Raw genomic sequence first — 23700 nt, forward strand, 5'->3', positions numbered from 1 at the left:
CTCTCTCTGATGGCATTTGAGTTTGGTTGGTCCAAACACGACAGGTGGGGTTTCCGCCGGATATTCTGGCTTCCCTCCACAACACAAAACCATACACAAATTTAAAAGCCAATAAACCCTTAAAATCAGCGGATATTTTGTACGATATTTCGAAAAATAAAGTTAACTCAAACAATCACTGTTTCTTATAGCAATAGCCAAAATTCAACGCTAGATGTGGTCTGGTAACATAGATTCAATGCCATACGAAAATGCTCGTTTTTATTTTTTGAGGGTTACAATATATTCCTTGTGAATTTCCGGCTACGATATCAGAACTTTAAGGAATGAACACAAGATTGGCTTCGAGCAGTTTTGGAAGCATGAGGTAGTTCTCATGAATTCGTCATTCTTTTGATGCTGCTCGAAGCCGGTTTCACATTCGCCTGTAAACGTTCGGATATCGTGGCGGGAATATATTGTCGCACAAAAATAACAAAATGAGCATTTTGTATCTCGTTAAATCTATCTTACCATATCACATCATATAGCAGTTGAACTGTCCGTCAGTATGTCAGTCTGTCCGTCCGTCCGAAAAAAAAACTTACGTTGGCCATAACTTTTGCAATATTGAAGATAGCAACTTGATATTTGGCATGCATGTGTATCTCATAAAGCTGCTAATTTTTAGTGGTGGAAGTTCAAGGTCAAGGTCATCCTTCAAGGTCAAAGGTAAAAAAAAATGATCAAGGCGGCGCAATAGGGGGCATTGTGTTTCTGACGAACACATCTCTTGTTGAGTATAATGTTACTTTAATGCATTTCAGTACATAAAAAAGCTGTGAATTGCAGCTATAATTTCAAGATAGTCACAACTTTCGTGAGTGGAGTAAGTTTATTAGACACACTCCTTGACCTTACAAATTGCAGCCATTGATGAGAGGGACTGTATAAACTCTGATATACAGACAAAATCTGACACACAAACCAAGTATGAATATATATTCACCCTTGCTTAGCTTGTGTACAACTTGAACTGTCAGAGTATGATACTACATAAATTGTCCTGCAACTGTAAATGGTGCAATGATTTATATGATATGACCAGGATGTAAGTAATAAGGAAGCTATGAAACTAAATAAACAACCACAGAATGTTGAAGATTAAATGTTATAAATATGATTATAACAATATAATTATAAGCCAATCAAATATATATAAAAGTTTGGTAACGTATCCTGGCATTAAAGGGCCCTCATAACAGATTGGAACATTAATGACAATTTTCAAATTGTGTGCGATAGATTTCAGAAATAATGTTTATAAGTTAAAATATAAATGCAGCAAAATAACAAGCATGACTAAGAAATTAATAATTTTGTTTAAAGAATCTACCGATGATTTAATATATCAGTTATATCTTGCATGAGTAATTAAAAAAATAGATTTATTACTTTCTTGGTGTTAAAAAAGAGCATATTTTAAGCATTCATGTTTTGAGTGGTAAACTTATTAATATTTCAAGCTGACCATTGAAAGAGGCTTTGTGAAAACTTTTTATTTTAAATTTATTTAAAATTATTTCAAACTTTTTTTTTTGTTTTAACATTTAATGATTCATACACACACAAAAAAAACCAGGACACTTGTTAACAAGTCCCTTTAATATAAAATGCTCAATATTTGCACATTTCAGCAGGACACTCGTTAACAAGTCCCTTTAATATAAAGTGCTCAATATTTGCACATTTCAGCAGGACACTTGTTAACAAGTCCCTTTAATATAAAATGCTCAATATTTGCACATTTCAGCAGGACACTTGTTAACAAGTCCCTTTAATATAAAATGCTCAATATTTGCACATTTCAGCAGGACACTTGTTAACAAGTCCCTTTAATATAAAATGCTCAATATTTGCACATTTCAGCAGGACACTTGTTAACAAGTCCCTTTAATATAAAATGCTCAATATCTGCACATTTCAGCAGGACACTTGTTAACAAGTCCCTTTAATATAAAATGCTCAATATTTGCACATTTCAGCAGGACACTTGTTAACAAGTCCCTTTCATATAAAATGCTCAATATCTGCACATTTCAGCAGGACACTTGTTAACAAGTCCCTTTAATATAAAATGCTCAATATTTGCACATTTCAGCAGGACACTTGTTAACAAGTCCCTTTAATATAAAATGCTCAATATTTGCACATTTCAGCAGGACACTTGTTAACAAGTCCCTTTAATATAAAATGCTCAATATTTGCACATTTCAGCAGGACACTTGTTAACAAGTCCCTTTAATATAAAATGCTCAATATTTGCACATTACAACCACGCTCTGGGGAAACAGGGTTTAATTAATGTGTGGAAAGTATCACCCAGATCAGCCTGTGCAACCTTCACATGCTTATCAGGAAAACGTTCTCTGTTTAGACTGAATTTCATTGAAGAGACTTCCTTCTAATGTATAATTCCATAAAAGCGTCAAGTGTCTTCTGTGATTAGCCTGCGCATGAAGCCCAGTATTTCCAGAGCATTTGGAAATTAGTTAATCACAATCCTAAACATGAAGACACTGTTTATTGTTTCAGCCTGTGTATTGTTTCAGCCTGTGTATTGTTTCAGCCTAGCTAACTATAATCGTCAATACCACCAGGTGGAGGGAGATTACAGGCGCAGACACGGTGACATGTGAGTACACTGAGGGGAGGGAGTACAGCTGTTAATACAGTTATGTATCTGATGCCCTTTCTTATCTCATTTATTTTACCATGTTTGACATTAACATTGAATCCAGTTACATTGCATTCATAAAATATGGGTAATATAGCATATAACATATATGACACACTCATGCAGAATAGTTTTTAGTGGTACATAAGTTTATAAAATATAATACAGTACAATCATACATAAGTTTAAACACATACAACATAGGTTGTCAGAATAAATCATTTTATATAAAAGAAAACAAATATGAGTGCGCACGGACAAACACGCACTAGCCTGCACATGCTCATACACACAACACAGTGTGTTTGAAAAAATTAATTGAACACTTGAACACGTAATATAATCCTACTTAAAGGGGCCTTTTCACGTTTTGGTAAATTGACAAAATTAAAAAAAGTTGTTTCAGATTCGCCAATTTTCGTTTTACTTATGATATTTGTGAGGAAACAGTAATACTGAACATTTACCATGCTCTAAAATATCCATTATATGCATCTTTTGACGATTTGAAAACCTGAAAATTATTAAGGTCTGCAATGCGAAACGATTGAATAATTTGGAAAGTTCTGTTGTTGTCGTTATATTTTGTGAAACAACGAGGATTGCTTATATAAAGTAAAAGATACATTCTCTCATAGCATGAGCACGGATGGCCGAGTGGTCAAAGCGGAAGACTTTTGCATCCAGGACTCCAGGGGTCAGTGGTTCAAGCCCAGTTTAGTGTTACCTTTTTTTTAACATTGTATTCTTGTTATTTACCGGAGATTTTTAGGTCCAATGTTTAATTTTATCAATATAAAGCATTTAATGACAAACTTCAATACATGCCAAAATCTGTGAAAAGGTCCCTTTAATTCTTTACATGTGTTTTGTTGTTATGTATCAGATGTCCTGAATGCAAACATTCTAAGCCCTATTCTAGTTCTTTGTTAGATGTACATTGAAAGCTAATGAAAATAAAGACACACTACATGTTTTATGTGAAGTTGAAATAAGACATCAATCTTGGAATAAACTGTGTTTTTCAAACAATTCATAACATGTAGTTATACTTTTTGTATTTATTATGCCCCCCTTCGAAGAAGAGGAGGTATTTTGCTTTGCACATGTCTGTCGGTCGGTCGGTCCACCAGGTGGTATCCGGATGATAACTAAAAAATGCTTAGGCCTAGGATCATGAAACTTTATAGGTACATTGATCATGACTCGCAGATGACCCCTATTGATTTTGAGGTCACTAGGTCAAAGGTCAAGGTCACTGTGACCCAAAATAGTAAAATGGTTTCCGGATGATAATTTAAAAACCCTTAGGCCTAGGATCATGAAACTTCATAGGTACATTGATCATGACTCGCAGATGACCCCTATTGATTTTGAGGTCACTAGGTCAAAGGTCAAGGTCACTGTGACCCAAAATAGTCAAATGGTTTCCGGATGATAATTCAAGAACGCTTATGCCTAGGATCATGAAAATTTATGGGTAGATTGATCATGACTCGCAGATGACCCCTATTGATTTTCAGGTCACTAGGTCAAAGGTCAAGGTCACGGTGACTCGAAATAGTAAAATGGTTTCCGGATGATAACTCAAGAACGCTTATGCCTAGGATCATGAAACTTGATAGGTACATTGATCATGACTGGCAGATGACCCCTATTGATTTTGAGGTCACTAGGTCAAAGGTCAAGGTCACGGTGACCCGAAATAGTAAAATGGTTTCCGGATGATAACTCAAGAACGCTTATGCCTAGGATCATGAAACTTAATAGGAAGATTGATCATGACTCGCAGATGACCCCTATTGATTTTGAGGTCACTAGGTCAAAGGTCAATGTCACGGTGATCCGAAATAGTAAAATGGTTTCCGAATGATAACTCAGGAATGCTTATGTCTAGGATCATGAAACTTGATAGGTAGATTGACCATGACTCACAGATGACCCCTATTGATTTTTGAGGTTACTCGTTCAAAGATCAAGGTCACGGTGATCCAAAATATTAAATGATTTCCGGATGATAACTCAAGAACTCTTATGCCTAGGATCATGAAACTTGTTAGGTACATTGATCATGACTCGCAGATGACCCCTATTGATTTTCAGGTCACTAGGTCAAAGGTCAAGGTCACAGTGACCCGAAATAGTAAAATGGTTTTCCGATGATAACTCAAGAAAGCTTATGGCTAGGATCATGAAAGTTCATAGGTACATTGATCATGACTCACAGATGACCCGGATTGATTTTCAGGTCACTAGGTCAAAGGTCAAGGTCACAGTGACAAAAAACATATTTAAAAAATGGCTGTCACTACAACTGAGAGCCTATATGGAGGGCATGCATGTTTTACAAACAGCCCTTGTTTATTTTTACAAAATGTAAGAAAAGTAGATATTTGCATATATAATTGCATCATATGAATTGATTTCACATAAAAACTGGATATTTAATTTGATTTTTTGTCTTAACCTCAAGAAATGAAACATCAAAATGAACATAAACAAGAAACCGTTGGAGACGGGTGATGCTCCCCAAAGGTTTTTTTGGTCACAATATTTCACTATATATTCAGATAAAAGGAAACATCTTGAGGGCACAGTAGTTGGGGTGACAAGAATTTTTTTTTTTTAATTTCAAAGGGCCATTACTCTGTGAAAAATCATCCGACCAGAACCCGCTGATGATATGCACATCTCCTCTTGGTAGTGAAGCTTCCCATGTAGTTTCATTGAATTCCGGTCATTAGTTGCTGAGAAATAGCCCGGACAAAAATTGCACTATATGTACAGTTAATGGAAAATTTTAAAGGGCCATAACTCTGTGAAAAATTATCCGACCAGAACGCGCTGATAATATGCACATCTCCTCTTGGTAGTGAAGCTTCCCATAAAGTTTCATTGAATTCCGGTCATTAGTTGCTGAGAAATAGCCCGGACAAGAATTGCACTATAAGTACAGTTAATGGAAAATTTCAAAGGGCCATAACTCTGTGAAAAATCATCTGACCAGAACGCACTGATAATATAGCACATCTCCTCTTGGTAGTGAAGCTTCCCATAAAGTTTAGTTGAATTCCGGTCATTAGTTGCTGAGAAATAGCCCGGACAAGAATTGCACTATATGTACAGTTAATGGAAAATTTCAAAGGGCCATAACTCTATGAAAAATCATCTGACCAGAACGCACCGATAATATAGCACATCTCCTCTTGGTAAATAACAAGAATACAATGAACTTGTTATTGAACATGAACAGGTATACAAATAGTCACTCACCAACATGACAACTGATCTTTTCGCATGACTATGACATTAAAATATCGCGGAATTTAATACTTACTGCGGATGTCTCGAATTTGTACATGTACAATTATTCGATCCAATACATGTAACAAAAGAAACAGGAAATCACAAAAATAGTCTGATATCAAATTACATGTACATGTAACATGTTTGTATGTAATTGTTGGCGAGCTATATATGTACACAAAAGAGCACGGATTTTCGAAAGGTTAACAAAAAACAATTCTTTAATTAAGAACAAAAAGGGAAACTTCATGCAGAAACAATTGAAACAAAACCTGAAGCATGAAATGCAAACTATACTCACGCTCGATGTAAGACATGTCAATGATTCTGTAAAGAGGGCAAACACGAGAGAAAAGAGTAACTGTTGAACATTCGGTGATTTTATTATGAAGTGCATGTAATACATGTACATACAAAGTTAAAAAAAACAACATTATACGATCTGCAATGTGAATGAACATGTACATTTCGACATTGCAGACCGTACACTAGGCTAGATTTTCATTTAGAAGGGATTTCCTTAAATAAAAACTTCCACAGAAGTGAAAAGTATTGTCAACTCATTTTGGGAGACACTTTCTGTTCATACATGAAACCCTGTTTTTCCACAGAGCAAGGTTTAAATGTTTTTATTCTTGGGACCTTATTAAAAAAAGTTAATCAGATAACAAGATTTGAATTATACTTCAAACACTTATAATAAAATAAACAGAATCTGATGATAGCATATTTTGTGCCATGCTTCGGAAAGTTTCTCCTATTCTCATGTAAATTTTAGAAAAAATAAATAAAATTGTGTGACCTTTATGCATAAAACAATTTTTAATACTGTGTAGGCCCCAGCTTGAGCCGGAGTCCAGTGAGGCAAGTATTAGCGAGTATGAGAGCCCACACATGAGGGGTCACTATGGTAACATGCACGCCCACCACCCTGCCCACATGGCGTACGATGACGGCTCACAGAACATTGACGACGCTTCGGTAAGAACCTCTTTAGAACACTTTAGGGGAAGATTTAAAAATGTTTGTATTATCAAGGATTTCATGAACCCTTGACCGATCAGATACGCACTTTTATCCTATTACCAGATAAAAATCGATAGTATAACAATGATCGTATAAACATGAGCTTTATTTTATCGCTATTTTTAGACCATGGTTTTCTGATATGGTTCAATATGACGTCATAGCAACTGATGACGTTGAAGTAAACAAACACTTCTGAGTCAACTTGGAAAACCAGCGCTGTTTCTTTGAATTTTAAAGTATTTTTACTCTTTTTGAACGATAAACGACCACAAAATAATAGGATAAATAGAATATTATGTGAGTTTTGGATAAAGATCAAGTTTATCATGCTCGGCACGAACCATGTTAGGGCTCGGCAAGCCTCGTGCTACATCGGTTCTAAGCCTCGCATGATAAACTTGACTTTTACCCAAAACTCACATAATATTCTCTATTGACGCGATTGTAGTATTTTGAAATTGAAATTACATATAAGAGCTTTCTTATTAGATTCACGTTTCAAAGGTTTAATTGCTAACCGCCTAAGGTACTGATTTAGGAGCAATTAACATAAAACCTGAACAGACTGCAAGTTACCTGGTTGCATATAGCCATTTTCACTTTGCTTCAAAGTGGAAAACGTTTAATAGGTTTTGCAGTATCAGGGATTTCATTAAGACAAGAGAGGCACCCTGCTTTTTTGACATGCATGTTTAACAATACTTGGCTACTTTTTTCAAGCTTTAGTAAAAATTCCTCTCCTTTTGCTGTCAATCATCTGCCCACTTTACCACTTAATGAAATCCTGGATTATAATGTAGGCCTTTACATCATAGCAAAACCTCTGAGTTATGTTAAAGGTATTCCAAAATGGAAGTCCTTATAATTTTTCACTATTCACAATAGTAAATATTACACAGAGTTATAACTAAAATCAATGAAGTAATATCATAGCTGTACTTAAGGGATTGAAATAAGTGGTTGCCCTTTCATTAGGCTAGTCTGTTTCAGGAATTGGTAGTATTAAAGATGGTTGCCTATCCAGGCAAACAATCGGAGACAGTTAGTTTGCATCACTGACTTGGAGTAGTAATTTATGAAATGAAAACAGTAATACATGTATGCTCATCAAAGTCAAATTTAAAACTAGTGTATCTGACAAATATATATTTAACACTTTCAGTGTGGGAACCGCATTTTGAAGGCCTGTGCAAACAGTTTGGATCCAGATGAGACGCCACAGAACGTGGCGTCTCATCAGGATCCAAACTGTTTGCTATTCTGATAGTATTCTTGGAAAAAAATCGAAGAAAATGCTAATTTTAGAACTTTAGCAGACAACATTTTAGCGGACGACAAATTTCCCAGCATGCAAAGGGTTAACACTTACTGCAGATTCACATCCAGCTTGGTGAAATTTATTTTTTACCATGCAAAAATGGGCCTTATTCCATATTCGGCCAGCATAGCTCCATACAAGTCTGTGCAGTCTGGTCAGGAGCTTCACTGTCTGCTTTAAAATCATGTTGGTTTTGTGGTCAGATTAGTGAACAGAGTAGTTCCAGACGAGTCTGTGCATATGAGCAGGGTGGTCTGGAGTTACTTGGGCCGCATATGGCATAATACCCATTTTCGTATGATGCAGCTTTTTTATGTCACACAGTACTACAATACATCAATTTATGAGCAAAACTTTCTATACAAATGCTGAAAAGTTCAATTATTCAGATTTGACTGTTAATGATTAAGCAGCCTGTACTGGTATTCAATGGGTATTGTTGACAAAAAAAAGGAGTATCTGGCGTTTTACTGGCATATCTAGGAAAGCAAAATGGTTTTGAATAATCCCCAATTTTAAAAAAAATCCTGCGTATTTAAAAAAATTTTATTAAGAAGTGTCTTATGATTTGTATACCTCAACTTTATATCACATCTAACATAACAAAGTATATAACTATAATTTTTTATGATTTTGTTCTTATAATTTGAATTATTATAAAGAGTTAAATTACATTAGTTTTTCCAAAATCAGTTGACTTTTCCCACATACATGTTTTTGATCCTGGAATGATATTTTCCCCCAAATTGCCTGAAAAAGGCCTGAGTATAGATTCATGGTATTCTGATAGTGAAATATTGATGGTACTTTGGTGGGACCCATTCAGATGTGATAGTGAAATATTGATGGTACTTTGGTGGGACCCATTCAGATCTGATAGTGAAATATTGATGGTACTTTGGTGGGACCCATTCAGATGTGATAGTGAAATATTGATGGTACTTTGGTGGGACCCATTCAGATCTGATAGTGAAATATTGATGGTACTTTGGTGGGACCCATTCAGATGTGATAGTGAAATATTGATGGTACTTTGTAGGGGCCCATTCAGATCTGATAGTGAAATATTGATGGTACTTTGGTGGGACCCATTCAGATGTGATAGTGAAATATTGATGGTACTTTGGTGGGACCCATTCAGATGTGATAGTGAAATATTGATGGTACTTTGGTGGGACCCATTCAGATCTGATAGTGAAATATTGATGGTACTTTGGTGGGACCCATTCAGATGTGATAGTGAAATATTGATGGTACTTTGGTGGGACCCATTCAGATGTGATAGTGAAATATTGATGGTACTTTGGTGGGACCCATTCAGATGTGATAGTGAAATATTGATGGTACTTTGGTGGGACCCATTCAGATGTGATAGTGAAATATTGATGGTACTTTGGTGGAACCCATTCAGATGTGATAGTGAAATATTGATGGTACTTTGGTGGGACCCATTCAGATGTGATAGTGAAATATTGATGGTACTTTGGTGGGACCCATTCAGATGTGATAGTGAAATATTGATGGTACTTTGGTGGGACCCATTCAGATGTGATAGTGAAATATTGATGGTACTTTGGTGGGACCCATTCAGATGTGATAGTGAAATATTGATGGTACTTTGGTGGGACCCATTCAGATCTGATAGTGAAATATTGATGGTACTTTGGTGGGACCCATTCAGATGTGATAGTGAAATATTGATGGTACTTTGGTGGGACCCATTCAGATCTGATAGTGAAATATTGATGGTACTTTGGTGGGACCCATTCAGATCTGATAGTGAAATATTGATGGTACTTTGGTGGGACCCATTCAGATTAAATTATAGTAGTATCATGTTTATAGTACATACTGGTTGATCAAGGCATTGTGCTCATTTTTTTCAAAGTTTATATTCAGTATTGAACAAAATCAATGAATTGAAAAGCAATTTATATTTAAGCTATACAAATTGAATATTTTTTTATGGTTATTCATGGTTTAATCCTTTCCCCATCAGAAGCAAAGTGAAAACATGCAGTCTGTTCAAGTTGTATGCGGTTCGCTGCTCTCGTCATTATCGAAAGGTTGGAAATGAAGCTTTTAAAACCTGAATCTTGTTAAAAAATGTCTTTAATTAAATTTAACTTTCTAAGTGACTGCAAATGCGTCAAAATATGTATCTATATGGGAAAGGGGTTAAAAGTTGTATGTGTTATGTGAGATTTAATTCCTTTACAACCAAGTATGATAATTTCTAATACAAAAGTAGCTTCACATGTATGTATGTACCTTACACTGATCATTGAGGATCTCCACAGGGGTGTGATTCCTCCTACTTTTAAATGCAAATAGTGGGTACATTTGTTGGACATCAATGTATCGAGAGTTGAGAGGAAAACTACTGTATCATATATAGAATTGTTTCAAGCTAAACTCTTTTGCTGGTGAACCCTCCTGTTAGTGGGGGCAATTTGCTGTTTTGAATAGGCAATACCTCTTTTTAAATCACACCCCTTGATTTATTTTATTTTTAAAGAATAATACAAAAAAAATCATGATAAGAACATGGTCGCCATGGCATAGTGAAATGGTGTCCACCTGGCAACTGGGAGGTCATGGGTTCGACCTCCACTGTGGGACTTATAAGCCTTAGGCTTTCTATGCAATCAAGCTAAAATAAATAGGTTATAACTAAACTAAATAATTCTGTTCTTATGTTTCAAGCACTCACATCAGGGCGTGATGCAGATGTCTCAGTCCCAACAACACATCTCCCCCTCCATGACCCCCCGACCTCCACAGCCCCTCACCCCACTGCCCCCTCCCCTCACCCCTCAACAACCCCAGGCTCCCATGACCCCCGGTCCCAGCCACATGATCCAAGGTCAAGGTCAATATTCCCAGGGTCACCACATGTCCCAAGGTCATGCTGTAATGTCCCATCAAGGTCACATGGTGCCGTCCCCTATGACCCCAATGACCTCTCACGGGGTCATGAGCCCGGGCCCTATGCCCCCCCACCACCCACATGGCACCCACAGTCACATTCAGCCCCACACACCCGGGCCACATCATGGTCACCCACACAGAGTAAGTATGTTGTCATGTGCGTTTGGCCTAGCTTGTAGAACATTACTGTATTATTTTCTATGCTGTCATGTGTGTTTGGCCTAGCTTGTAGAACATTACTGTATTATTTTCTATGCTGTCATGTGTGTTTGAAGCCTAGCTTGTAGAACATGACTGTATTATTATTTCGTGTGTGAATGTTATGTAGCTTTTTACTTCACTCACTGAATTATTCCTCCAGTGTTAAAATTATACATAATCTTGTGCAATTTTGAAACGTTCTGGATTTGATTTTGTTTCTACTAGCTCTATAATTTTTATATAATTTATATAAATATATAATATAAATATAAACTAAATAATTTATTTTTTACTAAAAAAAACTATAATTATAATTTTATAATAATTATAATTCTTTGATGTGCTTTCTTTTCAAGAGTGGTAGCTGTGTTTCTGTTTGAATGTATTTGATTTTTCCCTAGTTTATCTGTGTATTTTTCTATGTTCAAAGGGGATATCTTAGTAGATGTGTGGAGTAAATCGATGTAAAACAACATCATTACATATTCATTTTGAAGGCTTCTGGCATAATAGTGTTGTCTCCACTCATTTGTATAAGCCCGTTAAAAACAAATGGGGCATATTATGAGAGCACCTGCGACAAGCTAGCTGTGCCCAGAGGAACAATGTGAGTTCAATATTTAAAATAGTTTGCATCGATCATCATGAAACTTGGTAATAATGTTTGCGGGCATTATATCTCGGTCAATTTAGAAAACCAGCCAGATCACTTGAAGCACTTCAGAATTATGGCCCTTGAATTATGAAAACTTAGCAAAAAAAAACATTGTCTTACTCAAAAACTTGTGACAATGTTTATGGGTATAATATCTCAACCAAGTTTTTGAACTAGTAAGATTGCCTGAAGAACTTCTGTTGAATAATCCTTAGATGCCAAATTATTGTTGTTTGCTCTCTAATAGGTTGATTGTGGTCAATGACACTAATTTGCATAATCAAATAGTCAGCTTGAACACAGATATAGCTGGTCAATGACACTAGTTTGCATGAAACAATCAAATAGTCAGCTTGAACACAGATATAGCTGGTCAATGACACTAGTTTGCATAATCAAATAGTCAGCTTGAACACAGATATAGCTGGTCAATGACACTAGTTTGCATAATCAAATAGTCAGCTTGAACACAGATATAGCTGGTCAATGACACTAGTTTGCATAATCAAATAGTCAGCTTGAACACAGATATAGCTGGTCAATGACACTAGTTTGCATAATCAAATAGTCAGCTTGAACACAGATATAGCTGGTCAATGACACTAGTTTGCATAATCAAATAGTCAGCTTGAACACAGATATAGCTGGTCAATGACACTAGTTTGCATGAAACAATCAAATAGTCAGCTTGAACACAGATATAGCTGGTCAATGACACTAGTTTGCATAATCAAATAGTCAGCTTGAACACAGATATAGCTGGTCAATGACACTAGTTTGCATAATCAAATAGTCAGCTTGAACACAGATATAGCTGGTCAATGACACTAGTTTGCATAATCAAATCGTCAGCTTGAACACAGATATAGCTGGTCAATGACACTAGTTTGCATAATCAAATAGTCAGCTTGAACACAGATATAGCTGGTCAATGACACTAGTTTGCATAATCAAATAGTCAGCTTGAACACAGATATAGCTGGTCAATGACACTAGTTTGCATAATCAAATAGTCAGCTTGAACACAGATATAGCTGGTCAATGACACTAGTTTGCATGAAACAATCAAATAGTCAGCTTGAACACAGATATAGCTGGTCAATGACACTAGTTTGCATAATCAAATAGTCAGCTTGAACACAGATATAGCTTAGGATTGAATTTGGGGCTAGTCAGGTCACGGTCGAGGTCATTGTTACTTATATCTAAAAACAATATTAATTTCTTAATAGCTTAAGTTTGATTGGAGGTATTGAATTCAAATTTGTTGTGTTTGTTAATTGCATGCAGACCTGGCTCAGGATTTGGGGGTCAAGGTCAATGTTACTTAAATAGAACAACAGTTTCTGCTCAATAAATTCAGTTCAACAAGGTGTTTAACAATGAAATTTGGTGTAATTAGGTAGCTTACCTGTTGGCACAGCTAGTAATAGGTATTATTCGGAACTTTCCAGTCTGGGTTTTTCGATATTTGAGCACGCGCGGTAGGTACAAACAAAAGCTGACTAGCATATTTTAAAAGAGAGAGAATCAATAATTTCTCTTGTCGCTGAATAGTAAACACCACTTTTTCTGCTCAAAAGTTTGTCATAGTTGATAAAAATACCATGATTTAATCATTTTTCTTTAGATGAACTAATCTATGAAAGAATACTATGTAACATGATATAATGCTGCATGTACATGTAAACAGCTTCGGTCACGTAACTATGTCATTGCATATACTTTGCGTAGGCCTGGGCATTAAGTTTTTAATATATGTTTGTAAACGAAACTACCAAGACATTGACTCTGTCGTATATATATTATACTATTCAAAATCATATAAACAAGTACCAAACAGCAAAAACCTTACTATCCTCAATCCATTCGTAGTACTAGAACAAATATATCGTTCCAGTTGGATATTTATGTCTATTGATATAGCTCTATTGTCGTGCTTTTCTAATCTAAAAAGTAAAGGAAATTATTCGCTAAAGACTAAGACCTTAAGATTAGAAGGCACATCACTAACGAGCTTTACCATACATTACTTTTATTTGCTATATCTATCAAGCATGCCGAACAAACACGAACATGCATAATGTTTTTCAGAAGAAATATTGCATACGTCAAGCCGTTTGTATAGGTTCCTTCATTACCATACAGCTGACAATGTCTGTTTTTATGTCTTTTAAGGATGTTAGCTGGACCCATTCGTATAAGCGGCTGTACATCTGAACGGTGTATTGAGACTTTAAGACTTTAATCCTGTATTAAACGTCTGACATACATGTATATCAGTGTTAGATTTGTTATGTGTAATTATTAATAATTATAGTAATAACAACAAAAGACTTCAATTTTGACATTTCCTAAAAGAAACACTTCTGTTGTTTAAATACTTATTAAACACTGCTGAATGGGAAGCAAATCGGATATCGACGTTACTGGTCAGTACTGTATTAATGACAATGTTTGTACCTCCCGCGAGTTCCGACTTAAATCTATTCTAGTAATTGCATTTGGGGCAAGGCATGTGGAGGTCAAGGTCACTGTTACTGCAAGGTGAAATAAATCAGTATAAAAAACACTATGGAGATATTTCAGTGATATTGTGTGCACATGTAGCTTACAAGACCTAGCTAGCTTAATGGGATTACTGATAACATCTAACTTACCTGGGTCACCATGTCTGATATTGCCATTAGTTGTGTTACACTAAAAGCGTTTAACCCTTTCAGTGCTGGAACCGAATTTTGAAGGCCTTTGCAAACAGTTTGGATCCAGATGAGACGCCACAGAATGTGGCGTCTCATCAGGATCCAAACTGTTTGCTTTTCTGATAGTATTCTTTGGAAAAAAAAGAAGAAAATGCTTATTTTAGAAATTCAGCAGACGACATTTTAGCAGACGACAAATTTCCCAGCATGCAAAGGGTTAATTAAGAAATAAGAGAATAGTCTTCTGAGAAAGATGTGGAATCATGCAACGAATATTGAAGTGCTCTTGAGTCGATAGGTTTGCTCTTGTCTTAAGTTTTATTTTACTAATTTTCGTGCTTTTCTACATTGATTATCAATTGTTATGCATGTGTGACTAGTTTAGAATATTTGTGACTTATGTAAATATATTTCATTTGAATGCATTTTAATGGCAGAAAAGTGAATCATGAAACAGTGGCCTTATTGCTCACAAAATAAAAAATTAATAATTGAAAGAAATACCAATTAGGTACCATAGACTTATTAAAAAATACTAATTAGACTTTAATTGTATTTTTGTTTTGATTTTGATGTAAGCTTTTTTAATAAACACAAATACATTTTACATGTTCTCTTTTTTTTGAAAATAATATATGAATACGTGTATGTGTGATGATAAAAATAGTACTGCAATGGATGTCAGCTTAAATGCTTTTATTTAAGTAAGGGTGTATTAAAGGTATAATGTATATAAATAAATATAAGAACTTGATATGCCAGTATATATTGGTATATAAGTTTTAAAAGTAAGCAGTATTGTATTTTGTTTAACAATAAAGAACAAGTCTGTCCTGGGAACTCTTTTGTCAGTATTTGTGCTATACAAGATTGAATTGATGATTATAACGTTAAAGCAACAAAATGTTACACACGGCTGAAATATTATACAGGGCTTAAATGTTACGCAAGGCTGATATGTTACACAAGGCTGAAATGTTACACATTAGGCTGATATGTTACACAAGGCTGATATGTTACACAAGGCTGTATATGTTACTTAAGGCTGATATGTTACACAAGGCTGAAATGTTACACAATGCTGATATGTTAAACAAGGCTGAAATGTTACACGAGGCTGTATATGTTACACAAGGCTGAAATGTTACACAAGGCTGAAATGTTTCACATGGCTGATAAGTTACACAAGGCTGTAGATGTTACACAAGGCTGAAATGTTACACAAGGCTGTATATGTTACACAAGTCTGTATATGTTACACAAGGCTGTATATGTTACACAAGGCTGAAATCTTACACAAGGCTAAAATGTTTCACATGGCTGATAAGTTACACAAGGCTGTAGATGTTACACAAGGCTGTATATGTTACAAAAGGCTGTATATGTTACACAAGGCTGAAATGTTTCACATGGCTTATATGTTACACAAGGCCGTATATGTTACACAAGGCTGAAATGTTACACAAGGCTGTATATGTTACACAAGGCTGTATATGTTACACAAGGCTGTATATGTTACACAAGGCTGTATATGTTACACAAGGCTGTATATGTTACACAAGGCTGAATGTTACACAAGGCTGTATATGTTACACAAGGCTGTATATGTTACACAAGGCTGAAATGTTTCACATGGCTGATATGTTACACAAGGCTGTATATGTTACACAAGGCTTAAATGTTACATAAGGCTGTATATGTTACACAAGGCTGAAAAGTTTCACATGGCTGATATGTTACACAAGGCTGTATATTTTACACAAGGCTGTCTATTTCATATGAGCCTTGCCCTGGGAAAACCGGGTCAAGTGCATGGGCGTTAAGCATTGTACCGGATAAGCCTGTGCAGTGTGCTGTTTGGAATTTTTGTTGAAAGGAAGTCTCTTCAAAATGAAAATCAAGTCTAGGCAGAAAACTGGGACAACACTTTACGCACATGCATTAAGCCGGTTTTCACTGAGCCAGACTCATAATTTACAATCGCACCACACCGGTTAGCTCAGTTGGTAGACCGGTTAGCTCAGTTGGTAGACCGGTTAGCTCAGTTGGTAGACCGGTTAGCTCAGTTGGTATACCGGTTAGCTCAGTTGGTAGACCGGTTAGCTCAGTTGGTAGACCGGTTAGCTCAGTTGGTAGACCAGTTAGCTCAGTTGGTAGACCGGTTAGCTCATTTGGTATACCGGTTAGCTCAGTTGGTAGACCAGTTAGCTCAGTTGGTAGAGTGCTGCACTTTAATCCAGAGGATTGCGCTTTCAGTCCCAGGTCCTTACTTGTGTAGTAATTCGTCATACAATTCTTTATATGGCCATTCTCTACGAACCTTGAAATCAAGGTCAGTTGCCAATTACTGGCTGAAGTGTGAACATGCAGAACTGGTAAACTAGCTATTGCAGAAAAAGTGTGAGTTGGTTTACAGACAGCTGTGATACTTAAATACTGTTGAAAACAGAAAAACAAAAGCATACATTTGGTTCAGAATCTACTACATGCAGTGCATGGATTTTAGAAGTTTTTAACACTGTCAACTTTTGGCTTGGTTTCTCAAATCTTTAATGGCTAGTGCTTAAATATATACATGTATGTTAATTTTAGGGCTGTCACGATGTGCCATTAGCGTATCGTAATATATCGTGATGCGGCAACACTGTATCGCGATACGTATCGCGATATTTTACAGAATGTATATCTGTGAAGAAAACAAGAGAATAACAGGTTTTACAACTTTATTACACTCAATAATCTGAAAACCATGGTATCATGGTACGACTAGAAACTGTAATAAATAAGAACAATCATTTTCTGACTATAACCTGTCAAAAGGTGATCAACACAACCTAATAAACTTGATAGAACTTCAAACGATTATTAAATCAAAGTATGTTATGTATTTATCCGCTGTGCTCATAAAAGAATAATTAGATTTAAAAAACTGGTGCGGTAACGCTGTACCGCGGTGCAATTTTTTTAACGACATACATCGATATATACCGATTTACAGGTGAATCGTGACAGCCCTAGTTAATTTTCAACAAATTTGTTTGCTTGAATAATCTGAAATTTTTATGTCCCCCACTATAGGGGGACATATTGTTTTTGCCCTGTCTGTTGGTCTGTTGGTTGGTCTGTTGGTTGGTTGGTTGGTTGGTTGGTTTGCGCCAACTTAAACATTTGCAATAACTTTTGCAATATTGAAGATAGGAACTTGATATTTGGCATGCATATGTATCTCATGGAGCTGCACATTTTGAGTAGTGAAAGGTCAAGGTCATCCTTCAAGGTCAAAGGTCAAATCTATGGGTCAAAATCGCCCATTTAATGTACACTTTTGCAGTATTTCAATATTCAAGATAGCAACTTGATATTTGGCATGCATGTGTATCTCATGGAGCTGCACAATTTGAGTGGTGAAAGGTCAAGGTCAAGGTCATCCTTCAAGGTCAGATGTCAAATATATGTGGCCAAAATCGCTCATTTTATGAGTACTTTTGCAATATTGAAGATAGCAACTTGATGTTTGTCATGCATGTGTATCTCATGGAGCTGCACATTTTTAGTGGTGAAAGGTCAAGGTCATCCTTCAAGGTCAAATATATGGGTCAAAATTGCTCATCTAATGTCACTTCTGCAATATTGAAGCTAGCAATTTTATATTTGAAATGCATGTGTATCTCATGGAGCTGCACATTTTGAGTGGCGAAGGGTCACCCTACAAGGTCAAACGTCATATAGGGGGACATTGTGTTTCACAAACACATCTTGTTTATCATTACATTGCTTTTAAAATTGATTTTATTGGGTCTGAAGTAAACAGACTGTTACCTTAACAGGCCATTAAAGTTTTGAGCAACTGGGCCCTGAACTATTCTATATGATGATTTATAACATTTGTGTCAATATTGCAGTCGGACTATGGCAGCCAGCCAAGCTACTGAAATGGGGATCTTACACACAACTCTTTCGAAGATCTGCCAATACTTCAATCACACAAAAACGTGTGCGACCACTAGTGTTAACATGTCAATGTTTGTTTAGATGTTCTTGTCAATGTTGTCCTAGTTGGTATTAGTGTGTATTATTGTGCCATGCTTTTATAATTTGAGAATTTTTATGCTTAGTTTTCGCGATAGTAATTCTTCAAAAAAATTAATGTGTGTTCAATAAATGTTTGTAAGAACTAAATTGTTTTAATTATTTATATATATACCATAATTATTTCTGTTTGTTGGACAATAAATGCCATATAGTGGGGGGTTAGGGTATTCAACAATAGGACAAAACACATTATAAAGAAAAAATCACATTTGACAGCTTTATAATTCTGCATTTTAAAGATTTCTACAGTAAAATCTGCACTTTATTTAAAAAAAAACTAAACACCTGCTAGAATTAAATTTGCATTCACTATAAAACATTTGCATTAATTGAAAATAATTTACGTACAAAGGAAATAATTAAGGATTGCATAATATGTATAAGAAAACGGAGTTTATGTAAAATCGTAAACGACTACATTAATCTCGATACATAATTTACGATCGTATAAAAATACGTAATTATTGATGAAACGGCCCCCAGGAGTCCAGGGGACTATTGGGAAATATTTTAGGATATAGTGATAACTGTAAGTTCTTGAAACCCAAGATTACATTTACATGGAAATGTTCTTCCTGTTTACACATTTCATTGCCCACACATTTTGTTTCAAATATACTTCAGTATTGTTATAGAAGTTTTACTCCAAGTGATAATGATTTCCTTGATACATTACTTGCACTAGATATAGTTTTATTTTACATACTGGGTGATTACATTATACCACTGGTGTCTTATTCTAAATCTGTCTCAAAGTGATAAATTCAAGTAAATTATGTACACAGTATATGGTAATTATGTTTCTAGTACACACATCGGTGGGAGTTTTATCAATCAAACTGTGTGTATTATTTCTGTGCCATATGGTTAACTCTTTCAGTGCTGGAACCGAATTTTTAAGGCCTTTGCAAACAGTTTGGATCCAGATGAGACGCCAGAACATGGCGTCTCATCAGGATCCAAACTGTTTGCTATTCTGATAGTATTCTTTGAAAAAAATAGAAGAAAATGCTTATTTTATAAATTCAGCAGACAACATTTTAGCAGACGACAAATTTCCCAGCATGCAAAGGGTTAATATGGAACTACTTCACTGACTCCTGTCTTATTCACCTGTCGGATCATATACGTGGACAGACCTTTAAGGGCTTGTTTACTGGTATGATTATGTTGGATCTACAGAAGGCCTTCGACACTGTAGATCATGACATACTGTGTCAAAAGCTTTGTGCGATGGGAGTGGAGTCTGTGGAGTGGTTTCGCTCGTACCTAACTGATAGGACGCAGTCTGTGCATGTTAATGCCGCTAAATCGGATTTCGAATCGGTTGTGTGTGGAGTCCCCCAAGGGAGTATGCTGGGTCCTCTCTTGTTTTTGACCTACATTAATGATATGAAAACAAGTATATCATCAAATTGTAAACTAATACTCTATGCTGATGATAGTGCAATTTCAAGTTTTAGGCAAAGAGCTTTAGTCCTGTAGTAAGTGGTTAATAGACAATAAGCTATCCCTCCATCTAGGCAAAACAGAGTGTATTCTTTTTGGTTCGAAACGTAAACTCACTGAGGTGGACAATTTTAATATACAATGTAATGATCATGTTATAGAATCTCAGACGCATGTAAAATATCTTGGTTCGATTTTGGATGCTGATTTGTCTGGTACTTCTATTGTAAATAATATTGTCAAGAAGGTTAACACTAGACTTAAAAGTTTTATATAGACAAAGTGCTTTCTTAAATAAAAGTCTTAGAAGAAGTTTATGTAATTCTTTAAAACAATGCCATTTAGATTATGCATCCTCTTCGTGGTATTGTGGGCTCATAAAACAGCTCAAGCACAAGTTACAAATAGTCAAAAATAAAATGGTTCGTTTTATTAACTAAATATCTTGAATGGTATCTTGCAATATTTTTTAGCTCACCTAAGCACAGCGTGCTCATGGTGAGCTTTTGTGATCGCCTTTTGTCCGTCGTGCGTTCTCGTTGTGCAATTCAACATTTGCCTTGTTCACTCTCTAGAGGCCACATTTATTGTCTAATCTTCATGAAATTTGGTCAGAAAATTGGTTTCAATGATATCTTGGATGAGTTCGAAAATGGTTACGTTTACTTAAAAAACATGGCTGCCAAGGGGCGGGGCATTTTTCCTTATATGGCTGTAGTAAAATCTTGTTAACACTCTAGAGGCCACATTTATTGTCTTATCTTAATGAAACTTGGTCAGAAGATTCATTCCAATAATATCTTGGACGAGTTCGAAAATGATGCCGGTTGGTTTAAAAACATGGCCGCCAGGGGGCGGGGCATTTTCCTTATTTGGCTATAGTAAAACCTTGTTAACACTCTAGAGGCCACATTTATTTTCCGATCTTCATGAAACTTGCTCAGAAGATTTATCCCACTGATATCTTTGATGAGTTCAAAAATGGTAACCTTTGCTTGAAAAACATGGCTGCCAAGGGGCGGGGCATTTTTCCTTATATGGCTATATATGGCTATAGTAAAATCTTGTTAACACTCTAGAGGCCACATTTATAGTCCGATCTTCATGAAACTCGGTCAGAAGATTCATCCGAATAATATCTTGGACGAGTTCAAAAATGATGCCGGTTGGTTGAAAAACATGGCCACCACAGGGGCGGGGCTATTTTCCTTATATGGCTATAGTAAAACCTTGTTAACACTCTAGAGGTCACATTTATTTTCCAATCATCATGAAACTTGGTCAGAAGATTTGTCCCAATGATATCTTGGATGAGTTTGAAAATGGTTTTGGTTGCTTTAAAAACATGGCCACCAGGGGCGGAGCATTTTTCCTTATATGGCTATAGAGGCCACATTTATTGTCCAATCTTCATGAAATTTGGTCAGAAGATTGGTCTCAATGATATCTTGGATGAGATCGAAAATAATTATGTTTGCTTGAAAAAAATGGCTTCCAAGGGGCGGGGGCATTTTTCCTTACATGGCTATAGTAAAATCTTGTTAACACTCTAGAGGCCACATTTACTGTCCGATCTTCATGAAACTTGGTCAGAAGTTTCATCCCGATAATATCTTGGATGAGTTCAAAAATGATGCCGGTTGGTTGAAAAACATAGCTGCCAGGGGGCGGGGCATTCTTCCTTATATGGCTATAGTAAAACCCTGTTAACACTCTAGAGGCCACATTTATTTTCCGATCTTTGTGAAACTTGGTCAGAAGATTTGTCCCAATAATATCTTGTTATCTCAGGTGAGCGACTTTGGACCTTTCAGGCCCTTTTGTTTATTTAAAAATTAGAACTGTCTGACTGTATAATCTATTTGCATTAAACAAGTCCTGCCTAGGGAAAAGATTATTTTCTGATAAGAAAATGGTTTATAATACTCAATAGATTCAAATGTTTAAACTTGAAACGTAATCTGAGTCTATTATCACCAAGCGCAAATTAGCGCAAAATTCACTCATTCATGAACTTATATTTGTTTCTGTTTCTTAACAGTTATTTCATTTTATGCTGAAAAAGTTCAAATCAGTAAATCCTGCTCTGATATTTAATATGTTGTTCTCTTGTGAACCAAATCAATTGCTTTATTATTTTATTTTTATTTGATATGTGTTCTTTAGGACAACTTAAGTTGAGATTTTGCTTAGAAGCTTTTTGAATACCGTGTCATTGAGCTTTTCTTGAATATTTCAACTTCATGTTTTAGTTGTGGATGATGAAAATCTGGTCAATTTTTTACCAAATGATCTTAGACTGATGTTTTCTTGTTGTGTTCTGTATTGTGCACAATTTTTCTATATTTTTTATTTCCATAAACATAACTTTACAATTATGTAGAAATAAATAAAACAGAAATATCTTTTTTTGTACACAAAAAGTTTGCTGTAAACAATGAATTATAGCATGTTAAATGTTTAGTATTACTATTTCCTAGTAAATATCATAACTACAAAGAAAATTAACTAATCTGAAACAATTTTTTTGCATTTTTGTCAATTTACCAAAATGTAAAGCGATCCCTTTAAAGCCAAAGTCATCATTTTGGTATCCAAGATTAAAATACAGAACTTATAATGTCAAACTTCAAATGGCATATGTGTCATGAGTATTCATATATATAATAATATATATTCATATGTGGGGGTATTCATAAATTTCAGCTCTACTTTAATCTCGTTCTGTCAGTCTGTTATTTCCATTTTCCTGTTGTATGTGTAGCAAAGTTGTCTTTATAATCATGTCACTTGAGTGTTCAGAGCTGTTTTCAGGTTTTGTTGTTCGTGGAAATAACTGTGTTATTGTGGATATTTATTTTGTGTTACTGATTTATCATATAATTATTTTTGTGCACCAATAAAATGTTTATTTCGAAACATGTGTTTGTTTTAACATAGTATGGTTTTGGGTTGACTTTGCATTAGTTGGGCATAAAAAGTTCAGAAACGAAGTTATAGCATTTTAACAAAACAAAGTAACACAAGCATTTTATATGCTTGCCTAATCTACCACCAGATATTTATTTTAAGTTACTTGCTTTTAATCATAAAAAACAAAACAAAAAACAATGGTATTGATTTGATGCGTTAACATAACTGCGTTGTAAAAGGATCCAATATTACACTTGATTTTGTTCAGTCAGTAACCAATATGCATATATTTAATATGCATGATCTTATAACCTTACTTTGTGCACAAGCCAAGTCTTTTTGTTCAAGAAAGATGACATTTATATTCACCTCACTCTGTGAAAATGGG

General features: G+C 35.4%; 1 protein-coding gene across 1 annotated transcript in view; it reads left to right on the forward strand.

The window, feature by feature from the left end:
• Positions 1–23318, forward strand: part of LOC127833631 (cohesin subunit SA-2-like) — a 98655-nt gene extending 75337 nt beyond the window's left edge. Inside the window, exons 30-32 of the mRNA XM_052359011.1 lie at positions 2609–2674; positions 6859–7003; positions 18761–23318. Of these exons, the coding sequence (XP_052214971.1) occupies positions 2609–2674; positions 6859–7003; positions 18761–18790 (241 nt within the window). The 3' untranslated portion in view covers positions 18791–23318. The remainder of the gene's footprint in view (positions 1–2608; positions 2675–6858; positions 7004–18760) is intronic.
• The last annotated feature ends 382 nt before the right edge of the window (positions 23319–23700 follow it).

This window comes from Dreissena polymorpha, chromosome 6 (assembly GCF_020536995.1).
Source record: "Dreissena polymorpha isolate Duluth1 chromosome 6, UMN_Dpol_1.0, whole genome shotgun sequence".
Classification (NCBI taxonomy): domain Eukaryota; kingdom Metazoa; phylum Mollusca; class Bivalvia; order Myida; family Dreissenidae; genus Dreissena; species Dreissena polymorpha.